The sequence below is a fragment of the Ischnura elegans genome, chromosome 12 (genome assembly GCF_921293095.1).
Source record: "Ischnura elegans chromosome 12, ioIscEleg1.1, whole genome shotgun sequence".
Lineage (NCBI taxonomy): Eukaryota > Metazoa > Arthropoda > Insecta > Odonata > Coenagrionidae > Ischnura > Ischnura elegans.
In genome coordinates this window covers 43146760-43166767 of record NC_060257.1, presented here as the reverse complement: position 1 = coordinate 43166767, position 20008 = coordinate 43146760, and the positions used below count along the sequence as shown (strand labels likewise).

The 20008-nt window shown below is 38.1% G+C and overlaps 1 protein-coding gene across 2 annotated transcripts in view; it reads left to right on the top strand.

The window, feature by feature from the left end:
- LOC124169208 (chymotrypsin BII-like) overlaps positions 1-20008 on the top strand; it is a 59406-nt gene that overhangs the window by 21068 nt on the left and 18330 nt on the right. The window contains exons 1-2 of one of the 2 annotated variants that reach the window (XM_046547725.1): positions 13140-13212; positions 19497-19557. In XM_046547725.1, coding sequence (XP_046403681.1) covers positions 13162-13212; positions 19497-19557 — 112 coding nt within the window. In that variant the 5' untranslated portion in view covers positions 13140-13161. Of the gene's footprint in view, positions 1-13139; positions 13213-19496; positions 19558-20008 lie in introns of those variants that run through there. The other variant, XM_046547726.1, reaches the window with a different exon arrangement.

The following is a 20008-nucleotide window of genomic DNA, read 5'->3' as shown; positions in this document are numbered from 1 at the left end:
GATGGCGGACAAGTCGTCTCTCGAAACATCGGCTTATACGAAATAATTAACCTGGCTGAGAACCCGAGTAGAATTCATCAATAGCAACCACCAGGAGAAATTAAAATCATTTGTATGTAATGTATTTTATCAGGTGAATTCTATAAGAGCAGTGTTTTTTGGTATGTTATTTTGGGGAGGCGACCGAAAGCTGAGATCATTTGCGCCATGAGGGAAGAATCGAGAAGAAAATATAGAAGGAAGGTTGGAGAGAAACCCGGCGTCGGCATTAGCCTGCTCTTAATGAAAGGCGCCAAGGCGACCACGGCTCAACGTCCCATCCGACGGACGGAGTCTTGCGCTTGAAATTTCCCCCACACAACAGTCAAGCAGGGGTTGGGCAGTCTCTGAAAATATTCTGCCACTGCCGGGATTTGAACCCGAGCCCACAGGGTGGAATGATTTTTCATCGTCTGCAATCTTATCCAAGGTTAAAATTATCAATATGGATTAATTTATGGGATTATGAAATGACATCAGCGTGAAAAATTATTACCATTTCAATCATGATTATCCTCTAACGAATATGTGACACAGGGGCGCAGATAGTAATTAAGGCCTGGGGGAGTGGGGGGGTTTAGGTGCAAATAATATCGGGGTGTGTGGGGGTGTGGAATACCCATCAGGATAAGCGGTAGGTGCGAGATTATTAAATTGCGGAATTATAAGATAAACGGTTCAAAATGGTGAGTTTTACGGCTTTCGGAGGGATATTCAATCAATCCTTACACTATTCTATTAGTAATATCAATCCAATCAATAAAATGGATTAAACTTAAAATTTCTCTGAGTTCCGGGGAGGGGGGTTTAATCCCCTAAAACCCCCCTCGCTGCGCCACTGATGCGACAATTACGATTAGTGAAAAGTATTCGGCTAAGGTATCTAAATTCTGGAGTAGAGGCGGATTTTTCACAAAATGCTAAGACTATTTATTCAAGAGACCCTAAGACTATTGTCCCTGTGGTTGAACTCATATGGTAGGGGAAAAATGAGATCTGAAATTGGGAAGATTTAAGACTCTCACATAAGTGTGCATAGGTGGAACTAATCTAGTTTCACTGATGATTTTTCCTCGTCTGTAATCTTATCCAAGGTTAAAATTATCAACACGGATTAATTTACGGGAATATAAAATGGCGTCAGTGTGAAAAACTATTATCATTTCGATCAAGGTTGTCCTCTATCGAATGTGTGACGATTAGTGAAAAAATATTCGTTGAAGCCATCTCGATGAGGAAAATGCACAATTTTTTCGAAGTACTAGAATAAGAAGCTCCCAACTTCAAATGTACTCACCGTAAATTTCGTGGATGAATAATGTTTTTCAGCTGAGTTATGAGTCTTTGAAAATTAATCTTCATCGGCTACTTGAAAACACGACGTCATCGGACCGTGACGTCACGGAACGGAATCCACTGATGACAGACTGAGGAAGTGAATAGAAAATCGGTCTATGCATGGGCTCAAACGCAAGTATGGCTGTATAATAATTGCTGTTTTAACGTCAAACAGCAGATTGTGAATATGTTGGGTTGCCAAGGCGTTATTGAAACAAATGAAGGGGATTGTTTGGTGAGATTTGGAAGTAATCACTATTTTTCAGAAAATCAGCCGCCATATGGAAGTCGACCAAAAGTAAACTGTCGTATTGTGCTTTCTTAAATCCCTATTAAGTCAACTTGCCCTTTGAGGAACTACTAAAAAGCTTGTTGATGATTTTTACTTCGATATATTGCAATCAAGAGTCTTCCCTTCTACCCTCTTAGCGAAGTGAATGGTGTACCGTGCGATGACGTCAGAGGGTGTTTCAGGTCATGAGACATCAAGCGATATTTTATCACTTTATTAAGCATTTAATGGCGTTTGTGTAGTGCAAGGAGAGTTTTGGCTTACATAATTGGACTCGTGAGAAAATTATCTATTCAGTGGGACTTATTAGCATGGTGAACAAATTTCATGCATGTTCCCCATTCTGGAGTAGAGACTGATTTTTCACTAAACGCTATGACTATCGATTCTAGAGACGCTAAGTTTATTGTCCCCGTAATTGACCTCATATGGTAGGGGAAAAATAAGAACTCAAATTGGGAAGATTTATGACTCTAGCATAAGTGTCAATAGGTGGAACCAAACTTGTTTCACTAATGATTTTTCTTCGTCTGTAATCTTATCCCAGGTTAAAATTATCCATACGGGTTAATTTTTCGGATTATAAGAAGGAATGCACGTGAAAACATATTCTCATTCAAATCAAGATTGTCCTTATAAGAATTCATGTGTGGGTTGAAATTATCAATATGGGTCAATTTATGGGATTACAAAATGATATCCACGGGAAAAGATATTCCTTTGAATCAAGATTATCGTCAAAGAAATAAGTGACGTGTGAGTTTAGTGATAAATATTCAGTTTCCGGAATGGAGACTGATTTTTCACCCATCTTGATAGGGAGAACGTAGCTTATTCAACATGGTAGTTTTTATAAATATATTTATATTTAGGTCTAAGTGTATTTTAAATAAGTATTTAGTCGACCTGAAGTCCTATTAATTAATAATTTAAAACATTAAATTAGTATTAAGTATAAGTTAAAATAAGTTTTAAGTTTAAATATATTTTTCAGTTTTTATTTTAAATACATTTTTAAGTTTGAGCCGACGAATGTTTTGGAAGATCTTCAGAACAAAAGGAAAGAAATATCGTCATAATAATATAGAGAAGATGTCCAAGAATCAGGTTAAATAGATTATCAAAATCTGAAAAAAAAATCGGCTGCACACAAAGATCATGAGAATTTCATCTAGAATCGAAATGACAACTTTTAATTATGAGGTTATTCTTGATTATAATGCGGACGTTTTCCATGGCACATTTTGAGAATTTCATCTAGAAACGAAATGACAACTTTTAATTATGGGGTTATTCTTGATTATAATGCGGCCGTTTTCCATGGAATATTAACTGTTGTGTTCCATTCCCATGGCACATTACATGGCACACAGCAATATCATACATAATACGGGATGGCAATATAAACTAAACGAAAGTATAAACCAGGAAAATGTCAATACTTTCGTTCCCGGGGGCGAAATGTAGAAACGAAAAGAAGAGAACCCGGTGAGCTAAACCATAGCCACCTAGAATACAAGGCCTGTTCACTGCTTTGTGACGTCACTCAGAGAAGTGCCAGGGAAGTTGCTACGGTACTCGGACGGGAAGTCGTCCTTCGCTGGGCATTCAGCTGTCTCCAGCCAATAGAACGCCAACTTTTACCTAAATTATTACTCATGAACTTGCCTTTGCCGTGAATAGTGTAATAATTATATAGCCGTCCAGTTAATTGGCGTATTTGAATCACATAAAATAAATTACAAGAGTGAATCTTTAGCGATGGGAACTGAAACCAACTACTATCGGCGCAAAAAAGGTAGAACGTCGAACTTAAGCATTTTTATAAAATTCTGCCGAGGCTCCATAGTGTTGTGTCATATATACTATGTTATACTATGAGTCTCACTTGTCAGAGTTACTGAGCAAGGCATATCTTCTCAGGATATTTTGTTTCTCTCTACTAACACTCCGAAGTCATTTACCCATTTGGCTACACAAATTAGAAAAGAATTTGTTAGTTGTCTTCTCTTTAGGACAGACATATGTTTATGCTTTACCATCTACAGTATGTTTTGCGGAAGACGCACGCGATAGCATCAGTTCCTAACTTCACCTCGCACGAGTGGTTCCGTACTTTCCAGGGGGGGTTGAATTCAAATTAGCGAGTGTTTTCCGTGTGGGTTTAATAAAGCCAGGTTTCATTTTCATTGGTTTTACTTTTATCCGTCTTCGGACCAAGGCCCTTCCGAAGAAAAAAGTGAGTACTTTAAAAGATTGTCTGAAAATAATTTAATATGAAGAAAAGCATCTGGGAATGATGAGCGTGAATATTGGAGAACGTCTCGGGCTGTCAGCAAGCACATGACGGTAGGGGTGGCGTTAAAGCGAGCTACCTGGTGAAAACAATAAGTGGGATGAAGCCGAGGCTCAGGTGGGCGTGCCGCTGACGATTAACGCAACATTGTTCACGCTTTACACATTGCCTAGATTACATGAAAAATATATTATTAGACAGGAAAATTACAAATAATTGCCGATTTTAGGCCTATGTGATCCATCTCACAACCAATCACGGCGCCAGCAAAAGCGTTTGTTTTAGGCATTAAAGAACATTACTCTCGTGAATACGTGTACTGGAAATGGCGTTTCATGGATAAGAATTTATACATCAGAGAGAGATCAATAATAGCAGGGTGAATATCGAGTGGAGAGCAAACATTTTTAGCGAGGTTGCGTGTTCCTCTAGGATATTTAAAAGAGAATCAACAATATGATCTAAGTGCCTCGATGAAATACTAGTATTCCTGTAATTGGTTGAAATCTTGTTATGAATCCTATAACGAATATCACAATTACTCGCCAAATTCCTAGGTTTCCTGGGACAAAGGCAACCTAGCCAAACATTCCCGCATCGATCGTTTTCACGCATTCATCGTTTTTTTCGTCCATTCCCCTGAAAAACGATAGTTCGAGGTTCCACTGTATTTTATTTATCTAAATCACCATTGTGCTCAATATTCAAATCTTATCAATAAAAAAATCAGGGTAAATAAAAGAGGAAAAATATAAAACAAGAAAACATACAGTTGTCCTCAAGATTTCAAACAAGCAGAGCATTTACATTTATGTACATCATTCACAGTAGGAGCTAATTTTGATTGATGACTAAAAATATTTTATCGTGACACCACTTGAACACAATAACATTGTCGAATGTTTCACCATAGTAAACATTTTTTAAAAAGAGAGAGATTAAAGAGAAACCGATCTCAAGCAAATATAGGATATTAAAAAAATATATAAGGAAATTCAGGCATTATTTTTATAAAATTGTCACAACTAACTAGACAAAATAAACTTGCATTGGCTCTCGGAATTTTAAAGGAATTTTTGAGTAATCATTAATTTTTATTACATTCACTAACAAAAAGGGTAAAATAGTGTTTTATCAAAATAAAATTCCTCTGATTCTTTCGCTAGAAAAGTTAATGACGATGCACTTGAAATCAAAGCAAAGAATTCCTTTAAAACAATTCCCAAGTTGATGATTGAAAAACACAAGTACATTTAAAAGTATTTCCCGCATAACTTTCAATGCTTTTGGGAATCGTAAGAGCTATTTAGCACAAAATATTAAACTAACTGACCCGGCGTACTTCGTACAGCCTAACAATCAATGAACTTACAGTTCAGTTACACCATTTATAAACCAAGAGCGGCTGAGCTATTTTAATCATATTTGATTTATTACAATAAAAGAAGGATACAATTTCAACAAAACCACCTAAATGAGTATCAAAATTGCTTGTCAAAAAGACATTTTCTTTATTGAATCTACATAGGGTGAATCTGAGCACGTTTACGCGGATTATTTTCAATGAATTTCTAACGTTTTAATTGAAGAAATTTTGGGAATTGTGGTTTTATAAAGCAGTTAATGAAATAAAAATTACACGCATTTAGTTGTTAGCTATTTGTGTTATTAACCGTAAAAAATGTTTTTAGGCCTAAGTATGTTGCGTAAACTTGGCCCGTTCACGGGGCAGGTTAACTAAACGATAGACCGACGCTTTACTTATGCACAAAATCGTGTAAGAAAAGCCCCTAGGAAGCAGCATTCGTTTCAAATGACTTTAGGCGCGCCAGTTATTGTATCTCAGTTTGGAAAAAATGCACTGCGTAAACGTTTTGCATGCGTAAACGGACCACGGTGTGCCCTACACATTCGGGTTTAATGCCTTGCGTCAAGCATCTTCTGATAAACAACAGTTTTTGTTTTATTATCAGGCGTAAGATAAAACGGATAAAGCTAAAGAAATATAGCGAAGAAAAGCTGTGACGCAGCGAGGAGGGTTTTTGGGGATAAAACCTCCCCAAGAGCTCAGAGAACTTTTTATAAAACATTTTGTTACCAATATTAGGGGGACGGATGAGTGACAAAGGAAACATATTTAACTATTCACACGGCCGCAAAACGCACCATTTTGAACCATTTATCCTAAAAAATGCCTGAGGGAGGGCCCTCACACTTCTCTCTTACCTTGGCGGGTTTTCTGTACCCTACAGACCCCCAGTATTAGCTGCGCCTAAAACCCCCCTATCCTCAATTCCCAACTGCGCCCTTGAGGCGAAGGAAGAAATACAGCGGATGGTTTACCGACTCGTAAACATACCACATATAATTGACCATGAGAAAATCATGGGTTTTCATTAACACATGAGTACAAACATCATAAAAACTGAAAGACTGGCCTTGCGATTTGTAAATCGTTATCACGAATGCAACACGAATTGGAAATTGAATACGCTTAAGCTCAAAAGGGCATATAACTTAGGATTATGGAATCTTCGGAATGACAACTTCCTCATCTTTGAGTTTTCCTTTGAGCAAAGTCGCGTGAATCATATTCATTTTCAATTTTTCTAATCACCAAACGCGTTCCACTGGATAGTTTTTGTTGGTTTAGGTTTCGAAAGATCATTAACAAAGAACCTACATTTAGCTGTAAACCGTGCCTTGGTAAGCCAGGTACATCCAAGGGCTTTAAATATTTATGAGCTCACCTTCCGATGAGACTAATTTGCAAAAATTACGAGGAAGTGATATGAAACTGCTCGATTCCTAGTCAGGAACACGGACATTACCGATTGTCAACAATTGCTCGGATATTTGTTTACAAACACTTACGAAGTTCAGCTATTAAAATGGTAGAAACAAAACAAATAATTTAATTTGTACTTTTGACCGACTTATCAATTGTTGCTGTGAATTGAATGAATGATGAATTGATAAAATTCTTTAGCGAACTTTTCCTATTTTTAATGTTCTATATGTTATCCGGGACTGAGACGAGACCAAAGAACCTAATAGCATTAAAATCGGAGCAGCCGTTTTCGAGTTATAAGTGTTTTAACTAACACGATTTTTGACTTTCTATTGCATATATATAGATACTGAATGTAACGTCATAACTAGAAGTGGTGTAATTAAAACTTAGATTTAAAAAATCATTTTGTAATGTCCACTCGGAAATGAGATTTGCTCAGAAATAAGCCTAGTAATTATATTAATTACGGCAATTGAAGGTAAATATAGCAATACCGTCACAAAAATGATACCCATTAGGAATGACTTGTTAATGAGTCCATCCGTAGCTTTTCAGTGGAAAATATCATTCATAATTACGTTAGGAGAAAACTAGGAATAAATAATACACACCTTATTATTTTTGGTAGGTGTAAAATCCTTTCTTCTTATTGCATGCAGCCACTTTCTGTGTAGCTCAGAGTCTTTCGGAAAGCTGAACACTTGCACTTTTGGTCCACTCCGATAATTGCCCTTGCATCCAGGCACGACGCAAGCATTAGGCATTTTATCGTAGAATATTGGTTTATAAGATGAATAAAATAATCCACAAACCAATATCGTCACTATAATTATGCAAAAACTCCACCAACACAACCAAACACACACGTTTTCTGCCTGTGGGCGTCTCAACAAACCAAACAAACTCGCAATGGCGTGGTAGCAACGATAGCACTTCCGTACGTGACGTCATCACAATTTGAGAGGCTAGTGAACAGGCCTTGTATTCTAGGTGGCTATGGCTAAACTCAAGGTCGAAACAAAATCGGAGTCAAAACTAGTTCGGGTCGAAACTAAAATAAACCTCCGGGAAGAAACGGAACACAGATAATGCTTTTTATCACCGTAGGGACCACGTGCTCCACCTTCAAACAGTTAAGTTTCGACCGACACACCGAGTACGAAGTATGGTTAAATAAAGTGGAGTTTCGCCCGACCGCCTTTAGATGCATGGGGCACCTCTCCACTCCTGCTGCGCAGAACAGTATTCATTCGCAACATGAAGAAGCTAATTCTGTCTTGAAATTGGTCGAAACTATTTCCTCTTTTCCCCCACTAAACTTCTGGGATCGAAACTTAACTATTAGCAGAGGGGTTTCATTCCCGGAAGTAAGTTTCGGGAACTTTTGATTTTTTAAATGGCCGACAGATATATTTAAATTTCCGAGCTGTAGAAAAGTACGTGAATGTCAAAGTTAGGTATGCTATACGAAAAAAAATATTTCCAAACTTTGCATGTAAGAAAATGTTTATATTGCTTCCGTTACTTAAAGTAAACCACAACAACGAAAATTGCCATTTTGGTAGTGTGTATTGCCGCGGTGCAATAAAGTGTTAAATTTAAATATCCTATGGTACTTCGGACGGAATACCATCATGTTGCCCTTCGCCGATGACGCGGCAGTAGTACCAACATCACGGCAATCAATCTTTCGGATGGTTGACTCCATAATCATAGACTTCAAGGTGTTACGTAGCAGCTACCTTCATCGAAGTGCACAAGGCACTACTCGCCGGACTAAAGAGGCATATGGCATACATTCAGAAAACAAATTCCGATTCATCAATGTCCTCCAATTTACTGGTTTAGTCAGATTTGAATATAATTTACATCAGGTTCGAAGATTTTCGCGGCGTTTATCAGATGATCTCTGCATTCTCTTCGGGTTATCACCGCGTTCGTTGGGTTTTGGCGACAACAATAGTTTCGCTGGCATTGCAGTCAGTGACTTCAGGTCAACCTGCAATGTCAGCGAAACGGTTGTCGCTAAAACCCAACGGACGCGGGGAAAACCCGAAGAGAATGCAGAGGTCATAATTTACATCATACTGGGGTTCTCAGTAGAAATTGTTTCAATAATCCTTCACTAAAATTTGTGGACATAATAAAATTTTCCGAATTCAACCGGGTGTGTCAGCAAGAAACTAAAGAGGTTTCAATACCCTTTGTGGCAGCGAAGCGTTAAAAAAGAGAAATCTCGAGCCTCTAAATGTGTTGTCACCCACCGCGCAAGAAAAAGGGCTCCCAGAAATCGCCACTCGCGTTGCCTACAGACAAATTCATCCGATTTTCACGGGAAAATAAGGTATAATTAATAGGTGCCAACCAAAATTTATTTACATGATGATGTGATTTATTAAATTCGTTACTCTCCAATCAAGTTCCTTGAAATGACAAACATTAAAATGCAAAATATTGGAAAAAATTGGATCCAATTGCACTAATCTACGCGCCGTGGACGTTTTTGAAAACCGATTAAAATGCGACCGAAGTGGCAACAGGAAAAAACTTTCTCTGGAATGGAATGGGGGCTTCCTGTATACAGTCCCCCAGCATATAGCATAAGATCAGAAAATATTTCCGATTCATCAATGTCCTCCAATTTCCTGGGTTAGACAGATTTGAATATAATAATTTACATCATACGGGGATGTTGCGTAGAAATGGAGTCCTTCACTTAAATTTGTAAAAACAATAAAAATTTCCAAATAGCAGCTCCTGCAGACTTTATTTTAAAACCAACGAATATGAGAGTGAGTAAATAAGATAAGGTCAACAACTAAAAAAGAATTATCAAAGTAAATATCACCATCATCATCAGTGGTCGACAATTCTAGGATTGTAATGAAACACTGACTTGCTGTAATGAAACACTGACAATCCTAGGATTGGTTTGACGTATCTCCTCTCAATTTCTGTCGGCTAATCTTTTCACACCTGTGTATTTATTCTCTTTCACATCCTTCTTTACGTGTTTCGCGCAGCGTTCGCTTGAAGGCTGCGCGTTTCATCAAAAACCTGCAACGGGATACAGACAGCGCTAAGCAGATGTTAAGTGAATTACGCTGGGAGCCGCTGGAGACTCGGAGGCTGCGCGCTAGGCTTAGATTGCTTGAACAATTGAGAATGGATATCTTTAAGAGCAACACGGAGAACATGATGTTAGAGCCACACTATATTTCCAGGCCCGACAGAAGCGATAGATTAAGAGAGATGTTTTGCCGAACGGATAGATAAGCGAAATCGTTTTCCCCCCAAACCATAAAGGACTTCAGTAAATGCTAGTCATAATTTCCTAAGAGCACTTCCTTTTTATTTGTAAACGGCTGGTGTTCTGACACCCTCTGCCACTCGCCTTTTAGGCGGCTTGCAGGGTATTATGTAGATGTAGATATGTTACATTCGATGTCCTCCTTTTCCGTTCTTGCCATCCAATTGTTCCTCGACGATTGTATTCATCAGGCCATCATTTCTCGAGATGTGGCCTATGAGGTTGTTCCGTCCTCTTGTTAAGGCTTTCACGAGGCTTCTCTTCCCTCCTACTCTTCTTAGGACTTCCTCATTACTAACTCAGTCGATCCATTTGATCCTCTACATTCTTCTGTAGCACCACATTTCGAAGGCCTCTATCCTTGCTTTCTCCGCTGCGGTTATTGTCCATGCCTCACTTCCTTATAGGAGACTCCAGATGTAGGTTCTTATAAATTGTTTCTTTACTTCCAGATTTAAGTTTCCCGCTGTAAAGGCCGTATCACACTAGCGACTGCGACTGGCGATGCGACCGCGATTTCGGCTGCGGCTGCGACTGCACCCCATCACACATTGCAGACGACGCCACGATCGCGCATGCGCACGTATGAACGTTTCTGCTTGTGGCATGTTTGTTTGCGAAAGCCCAAAGAATAGATAGAGAGCAGCAATTGTTGAAAATGTTCCTAAAATATGTTAAAACGTACTTCATTTTCATTCACCTGTGTACTCGGGTGCAATATCCAATATACTGGGCTTCCATCTTCACTTTAAAAATCCGAAATTATCTCAGCGTTATCTTATAACCTTCTTTAACTTCCCTCGCTACGGTAACCAAAACAAGCAAACACGTCTGCCGCAAGCGCGAGATTGAATGGAGCTCTCTGATTGGCTGCGACTGCAGTCGCTAGTGTGTTACGGCCTTAAGAAGGTCTCTCTTTTGGTGGAATGATCTCTTCGCTTGGCCATTCTCCTTACGATCGTTATCCTCCAGTATCGCAAGTTTCTTTTACATCTCGATTTGCCGCCGACATATAGCAATAACTTGTCATAACAAATTCCATCAATCTTTGGTGTCCTGAAAAGGCTGGTGTCCTAACACCCCCCGCCACACGCCTTTTAGGCAGCTTACGGAGTATTATGTAGATGTAGATGAATTTCAGGTGTACTATTCGAACAAGCGGCAACGTTACCATCCATTTTTCTCGTAACTAAAACATACGAAGTGAAACGCTTGTACTTCATCATCCCGATGTCGCATTATTAATATCCCAAGTAATAATCGTGGCACAATAGCAATAGGAAAACTTGCCCAAGAATAACAAACAAAATAAAGTGATGATGAGGGGCTAAATACACCATCAAAACAAATTTTACAGCATGCGCTCAGCGTATTTCCCAACTCCCTACGGTTGTTTAGGCACCTATGACGTCACGCCTGGCCTCGGCAACGCTCGGGTGTCTTCGCGCAGTGGTCGGCTCAGAGAAATATTTCTCGGTTTTAAGGTCAATTTTATTATTTCTTTTGATGATGAATGGAGAAACTTTAGGCATTTTTGTGAGCTAATGTATCCATTTTACTTATTCAAAATATCTAATTTATTTCTTACTTCTCTCGTCGCTAGTGACCCTGCTTGCCAAATAATAGAATTCGTCCACCTCTACCAGTGTATGCTTCCCCATTTTAATGTTAGCCTTGGCTGTTCCTCTTCCGCTGCATGAAATGCATAACGAAACATAAAAATTAATTTTGTGGCGATTGGTTGCAGAGTTGGAAGTCTCTTCACTTCTAGAAGCAATAGGTCTTTGTGAGCTGCTAATTTATCTAAGAATTCTTTTAATAAAAGTAACCTTTATCTAAGTCCTCTTCATTTCATTATTATGTAGTGTCTGTATTTTTGGGCTGAAGATCTTCCGTAGCATTAATATTTTTGAATTATTTCTAAATATAAAAATGGGAAATAGCATATTAACTCGTTATAACTGCTTCTGGGAGAAATTAGACTTCAAGGCTTCTAATTTAAAGCTGTAAAATTTTATACGCTTTCATAGTTATTATGGTAGATAAATATTTCGCCACTTAACTTAAGAGCACGAAAGAACAACTTGTTTGAATATTTCCTGAATAGAGCTGGAAAAGTATACATTTTTGATGTTAATTAGATGCAACATTGGGTTATAATGGGTTCATCTACATCTACATAATACCATGCTATCCACCCCTGGGATGCTTTAGGGGGTGATCAATTTCCAGCATGCAGCATGCAAGAGAATATCCACATGCACACTACAGTGTCCAAAAAACATTACGCATACCAAAATATTATACTACCACTTTCATTCAAAAGGCAAAACTTGACCACTATCGATTAAGGTTTTCTTCCAATAAAGCTAGAACACAAAAAACATGGTTTTGGAAATAATAATAAAATTTAGAAACATGCATTAAGGTTAGAAGGCTACAATACAAGCCATCTAATCTTTTTGTGAGTTCTAACACTGCCGTTATAGTCCTTTATTGATCGTGGAAAAAAGGCATTCTGAATATGCCTGTTCTACAGTATATCTCTCTTTTTTTATTTATATGATCTGAAGCCTAGTAAGGGTTATGAACGTTTACTTTTCATTGGCAGAATGGAAGAAAGATTTGTGTCTTTTCCAGAATTGAGCTACTGGAATAAGCCTCACTGAATATTTATCATTACATGTCACACATTAATTCATTTGAAGATAATCTTGATTGAAATGATAATTATTTTTCACGCTGATGCCAATTGATAATCCCATAAACTAAGCCATATTGATAATAATATGAACCTTGGATAAGATTACGGACGAGGAAAAATCATCAATTGAGACAAGATTGGAACCACCTATTGAATCTTACGCAAGAATCTTTAATCTTCCCAATTTGACACCTTATTGTTCCCGTGCCACATGAAAATCGACTCTTTGGATTGGATATCAATTATTAACACCTGATAAGTTTTAGGCAATCACCAGATCCTTCGTAAATGATCTTCGTGGATTTTTTATCACCTCATTCCGCATATATAAGCGCTGCCTGAAGAATTTCGGATAGACTTTCCGAAGCCACTACAGAACATCGTTGACATGAAGCTATTGCTTGCATCTTTGGCCTTCGCAGCTTTTGTCTGCACGCAGGTAAAATATTAATTTTATTAAAAATATATATCAATAGTTATTGATAATTATAACATCTCTTGACTTAAAATCACCGGTGGTAAAAAAAATTCTAAGATCGGCTTGACGCAACTCTCTACGGAATACTCTCGTCAGCTAGTATTTTTTCTCCTACGTATTTCTTCTCTTTCACATCTCTATTTACCAGTTCCATATATATTATTCGCAGTTTACCTATTTCATTCTTGCAATCTACTTGTCCTTCGCGGGTAAAATATGGATTTAATTAAATAGATATTTGATGGTGCTAATAGTAAGATTATCACTAAACACCACCCGTATTGATTTGATACTCGTCACTGGTGAGCCTTCCTAAGATTGGTTTGAGGCAGCACTCCAATTAATTCACCTTTTAGCTTATCTTTTCAGATCTACGTATTAATTCTCTTGCACATCCTTCTTTGCCCGTTCCATGTATTTCATTCGAGGTCTTCCTTTTCCGTTCTTCCCCTCCACTTGTCCCTCGACGATTGTCTTCATCAGGCCATCTTGCCTCAACATATGACCTGTAAGGTTGTTCCGTCTTCTTATCAAGGTTTTCACGAGGCTTCTCTTCTACCCTACCCGTCTAAGGCCTTACTTATTATTTCTTTCTCGGTCAGCATGGATTAGATGACTGATTGTGAGTTAAAAAATTATTTTTTCCTAAATTTCAAAAATAAATATATCTTCTTAATTAGAATATAAGTTAACAACTACCGCGTTGATTTGATAATCTTCACTGGTTAACAAACCTAAGTTTGATTTGACGCAGTTCTTTGATCAATTCTCCTGTCAGCTAATCTTTTCACGCTACGTATTTCCTCTCCTTCACGTCTCCTTCTTTAAGAGTTCCATATTTGAGTATAATTCGCGGTTTTCATCTTCCATTCTTGCCATACGTATATCCTTCGACGATTTCCTTCATCAGAACATCGTGCATCAAGATATGGCCGTTATGGCTGTTTCATCGTCTTATCAAGATTTTCACGAGGCTTCCCTTCTCTCCAATTCTTCTAAGAACGCTGTTATAACTTGCTCAGACGATAATCTTTTTGGAAATTAGTATATTTTTCCTAGTTTGGTCTGTCTTATAATCACATATATTAACCATTATTTATTATTTTAACCTGGGATTAGATTACTGATTGATCATCATCATTCTTCTTTGGTATCATATTTCGAAAGCCTCTACCCTTAATTTTTCCAGTGCCGTCATTGCCCATGCCTCACTTCCATAGAGAAGCACATTTCGAATTTAAGTTCTGATAATTTATTTCCTTAATTTCACGCTATACGTGGAAATATATTGGACTGAATTTTACGCCAATTACAACCAACCACGCAACTTAAAACATTATTATCACGCAGCTTTTTCGCATTACTTCAGTTCTGGTCCTATCTGTTTCATCAAGACAATGATATATAGAAACGAAAAACTGAATCAGCAATAGTATTTTGCTGTTGTTTTCAGAAAATTTCTGAATGATTTTTTTCTCCTGTCATGTAATGATAACTGCTGTTAATCTTGACGAATCCAGAGATGGGGTAAACATACTATCCATATTGGATTTAGTTCTTCTCTTGCTCCATAAATAACTACTAGACACAATATAAAAGTATATAATGATCTAATTAATCTTTAATTATACACGTCGTTGTTTCTCTCTGACTGATCGTTTCCATCCGGTAACTAATCAACAACGGTTAACCCTTGAAAAGCATTTTGCTTTTTTCTTCTAATTTAAATTAGCAATCGAATAATTCATTAAATTCAACCATGCAGCAGACTCAGCGTCTGAGGTTGGGAATACCACATCGTATTACCACATAGTCCTGAAGAAATTAGGATTCGTCAAGTGTATTGTGGGAAGATTTTCGGGTATTTTGAGAAAGTAAAAGAAAGGTGCTATTTCGCTCTCGTCCGACCGCACCTTGAATATGTAGCGAGCGTATGGGATCCGGTGCAGAAGACTTAATCCGCGAACTGAATAAAATACAAAGGAAGGCTGCGCGTTTCGTCAAAAACTGCTACGGACGTACAGACAGCGTTACCCAGATGTAAAGCGAATTAGGCTGGGAGCCGTTGGATACTCGGAGGCTGCGCGCTAGGCTTAGATTGCTTGAACAATTGAGAATGGATATATTTAAGAGCGACACGGAGAACGCAATAATAGAGCCACACTATATTTCCAGGTCCGATAGAAGCGATAAATTAAGGGAGATGTTTTGCCGAACGGATAGATATGGGAATTCGTTTTTCCCCCGAACCATAAAGGACTTTAACAAACGCTAGTCCCAACCTCGTTAGAGCCCTTCATTTTTTTAAAAGTTGTAAACGGCTGGTATCCTAACACCCCCTGCCACACGCCTTTTAGGCGGCTTGCGGGGTATGATGTAGGTGTATTGTAGAGCATTAACCTCTTCCACTTCAACATATGTCCTTAATATCGTGCTCCCAAACTCTATTAATTTTTCTATGATTCTTTTTTAATAGGGTGATTTCCTACTATTTTTTTATTGCCTAAATCGAAATATTATTACTCCTGGAGTACGTATTTCACGCTTTCAGATTTTTAAAATACGATATCTATTTTTCGCCATTGAATGAAAAGTGAAAATTTTCAAGCGCGCGAAAACGCGACGCGTAAGTATGAATGCCGGGAAATCTCTCCGTGTGACGTATTTCTGGTTCCCGCTGCCACCCTTTGAGGTGACCTTGAGGCGAGTTGAGCGCTGATACGACGCAGGCTGCTAGCGGGTAGCTGAGTACCCTGCTGGCTGGTAGCGCTTGGCTGAAATAAGGATTATTAATACCTTATCAAATGAAGAAAACTTTCCGACCTTAGCCAGTTTTAATAAGTGATTATTAAGACATGTTTCCCTGAACTCTGCGCTTCATGCATGCATTGGTAACCTCAGACGATGTATAACTCCTATCTTCTCGTATAGAAACTTGGTCCCTGTGACGTCACGTGGAGTGGCATCGCATGGGCGCCAATGTGGCCCTTTTAAAATGAGGATAAAAATGGGCCATTGCCGTTCGTCTAAACCGGTATTTCTAAAACCATATAATTTGTGTATTATGAATACACTAATGGTGGGTAACGAATCGCAATCAATGCCTTTCGTTTTCTTTGATGAAGGAAACTACCCTATTGATAGGTAGATAAGGAAATTACATTTGTTATTTTATAATCAATGTAGAGTAGTGAAAGAAAAAGTTATTCTTATCCCATAGTTCAAGGTATCTAGTTAACTATATCGAGAACACAGCTATCGATACTGGTATTAAGCCTTTGAGTGCCAACAGATTTTCTAGGTACTAAGCTGAAAGTGCCGACGCATTTTTACTGATTTTGCAGTAGGTTAGGAAAAAAATTATGTCTCAAAAACAACTAAAGATATATATTAAAAAACTTTAAGAAATCTTTATTATATGTGATTTCACCTTTTTAATGTATTACCTGACGAATTTTTGGTAATATGAGTTAATTTTTATAATTAAAAGAAAGTAGTTCATGTTAAAATAAAATGAATATTAAAAATTGTATGATCAGTTAATTATCAGCTCTAAGGGTGACATTGTATGACATTGCGTGAAATTTATTATCCTGGAAAAAATTTGAATTTAGACGAATCGATGGTTCTTTGGAGATGACGCCTAATTTTGAGGCAATATATAAAAAGTAAAAGGCATAAGTATGTATTGAAGAAAGGGATAAGTATGGATGTTGACTGAACCTTCAGGATTAGTTTTAAACTTTTGTGTCTATACTGGGGCACAAGGCAAGATCATTGGTGGTCGTGGTCATTCAGAAAAAGTAGTTAAACTTTTGCTAGAAAAATATCTCAATTCCGGGCACACAGTCTATATGGACAATTTTTTTTACAATTCAGCAGGCTTGTGTAAAGAACTTTTACAAATGAAAATTTATGTCACAGGGACAATTAAAGGAAATAGGAAAAATAACCCTCTTGACGTGGTAAATAAACGCCGGCCTCGGTGGCGGCGGGGTAAAGTCCTCGCCTGCCAAACCGAAGGTCGCGGGTTCGAGTCTCGCCTGGGTAGGTTGCCCCTATCCAGGGCATGGTTGTGTGTGATAGTTGTTGTTTCATGTTATACCCTCCGATGTAAAAGGCCTTGTGAGATGTTTTCGGGGCGATGGAAATAAATAAATAAATAAATAAAATAAATAAAAAAAACTGAAGAAAGGAGAATAATTCTTCATGAATTCTGAAGAGGGCATATGCTTATCGAAATGGCGTGACCGTAGAGAAATATTACTAATATCTTCATAGCATAATGCAGATTTTGTGACTTTCAAAACAAGAAGAGGTAAATTATGCCAATAGCCAAATATTGTAGATTTTTATAATCAATTCATGGGAGGAATTGCATGACATTGCATGAGGAGCGCGATAGTGCTTCTGGCACTTTTTGCGTGAGATAGGAGGAGCGGGATAGGAGGGCACTCTTAAGGGTTAAATTGTTTTATTACTTCCAATTTAGAGTGACAGTGGGAGGAATGATGTATAAATCGGTCAGGTTCGCGGATGATCAGGCGCTGATTAGGCAGTCAGCGAGGGGACTGCAGGCTCTAGTGGATGCGTTAGGCGAGCGGCGCGAGGAGTATGGGATGAGGATTAATCACAAGAAGACCACGGTAATACGGTTTTATAAAGCATCGCGAATGTGAGACTCAAGATAAAAGTAGGTGGAGAAAAACTTGAGAAGGTAGGGCAATTTATCTGTTTGGACAGCACAATAGAGGAAAACGGACACAGTAGCAAGGACACGAGGAAGCGAATTGCACTAGCAAAGGAGGCGTTCATGAACAGGAAGGAGCTTCTGAGAGGATCGTTGTGTAAGAGTTTAAAGAAAAGGTTGGTGAAGAGTTTGATTTGGAGTGTAGCTCTCTACGGTGCGGAAACGTGGACACTGAGGAAAGAAGACGAGAGAAGATTGGAGGCATTCGAGATGTGGGTATGGAGAAGAATGGAGAGGGTGAAATGGACGGAGAGGAAAAGGAACGACGAAGTGCTGGATATGGTTGGCGAGGAGAGGCAGCTTTTAGATGAGATACGGAGGAGACAGAAGGTTTGGATGGAGTTAGTGCTTAGCGGTGAGGGGATGTTGAAAATGGTGTTGGAGGGTAGAATGTTGGGGAAACGAGGGAGGGGAAGGAAAAGAATAGGATTTTTAGATAGATTGAAAGAGAGTAGGCCTTACAGTGAATTAAAGAAGGCAGTGCTGGAAGGAAAGGGAGGCTCCCAGATCACCTCTTTAGTACTCAATGGAAACCTACCTTAATCGGTAGAATACTGTTATAATAAATGTAGAAATATTTCATGAAATATGAGTTATTTATGCATGTAATGGATTTTTTAATGTAGATAGGCTTTCAAATTATTTATACTGTTCCCTTAAATAGTGTTAAAATTATGAATATCCGACGAGGAGCTACATTCCCAATGCGCGATTTGGCATCAGAAGTTCATTACGAGCTAGACTCGTCATTTCAGGGCAAGGGGTTAAGTAATAGTCCATAAAATTGATGTTAGGTTTCCGGGTTAATTCCACGTCGACTCATTTTTGAAGGAAAAGATCGTCACCCATCTGATATTCATGAAGGAATTTACGAAGTATCGTGTTCCTATGGTCAATCATACATCGGGCACACATCTAGATCCATCAAATGCAGAATTAATTAACCTCGTAAGGGAACCGAAAAGAAAAATTTTCGCCTTTCTGCTTTTGCGGAGCATGCGTGGTCGTTATCTGGGCACGTCATACGATTCCAAGACTCAAAAATCATCGCCAGGGAAAATAAACATTTGGTTGGAATGAATTACTTTGCTTTTCTACACAACACACTTTATTGCCGACTAGTTTCGGTTACACTGTACCATTTTCAAGACTAGTGTTTGAAATTGGTACAGTGTAACCGAAAATAGTCGGCAATAAAGTGTGTGTTGTGTAGAAAAGCAAAGTAATTTCATTCCAACCATATAATGGAATTCTACAAAGTAAAGGCCTCAACAATTCAGTGCATCAAAATAAATATTTCCCTCGGCTGATAAGGGAGGCGAAAGAAATAGCGGATCATGAAGAGAACCTCAATAGGAAGGATGGCTATCCTTTAGTTTCATCATTCAAACGTAAACCAAATAATCACCACGAAGCCTCCGTAATAATTTTAGTCCACAAAATTAAATGATAGTTTGAATGAATATATTAACATGACGCTTCTTTCCTCTAACAGGCAAACGGCTTTCTAACTCCAACACTACACAATCTTGGCAAGATTAGGGGCTTGAAAAACGGTGAGTTGTACATAAATATTGTATGTATATTTGGAAATAATATCACTTTATGTATAAAAAAATTACTTATCATATATTATGCATCGGAAACTATCTTTGGAAAATATCAAAAACAAATCCCAAATTACCAAAATGAAGTGACTTAAGAAAATGATTGGCTAAATGTCGTTAGAGTCCTTTTAAACGGTGGTCAGCATTGGCGCACCTGCGTGGACTTTTAAAGCTCTTGAAATTGCGAAATGAATCGCATCGATACCTTTTATAATAATATTAATAAACAATATTAAAGCGATTGTTCAATTTAAAATGGCGACTTTATACGCAAAATAAAGGCGTCGTTAAGAAAATGACAGCAAAAGGACATATAAACGAATACCTTGACACTTTGACCCAATTTTAGGCGTTGCAACTATTTTTTTTTTTATCCTGAAGTAGGATTTTAAGAATATTT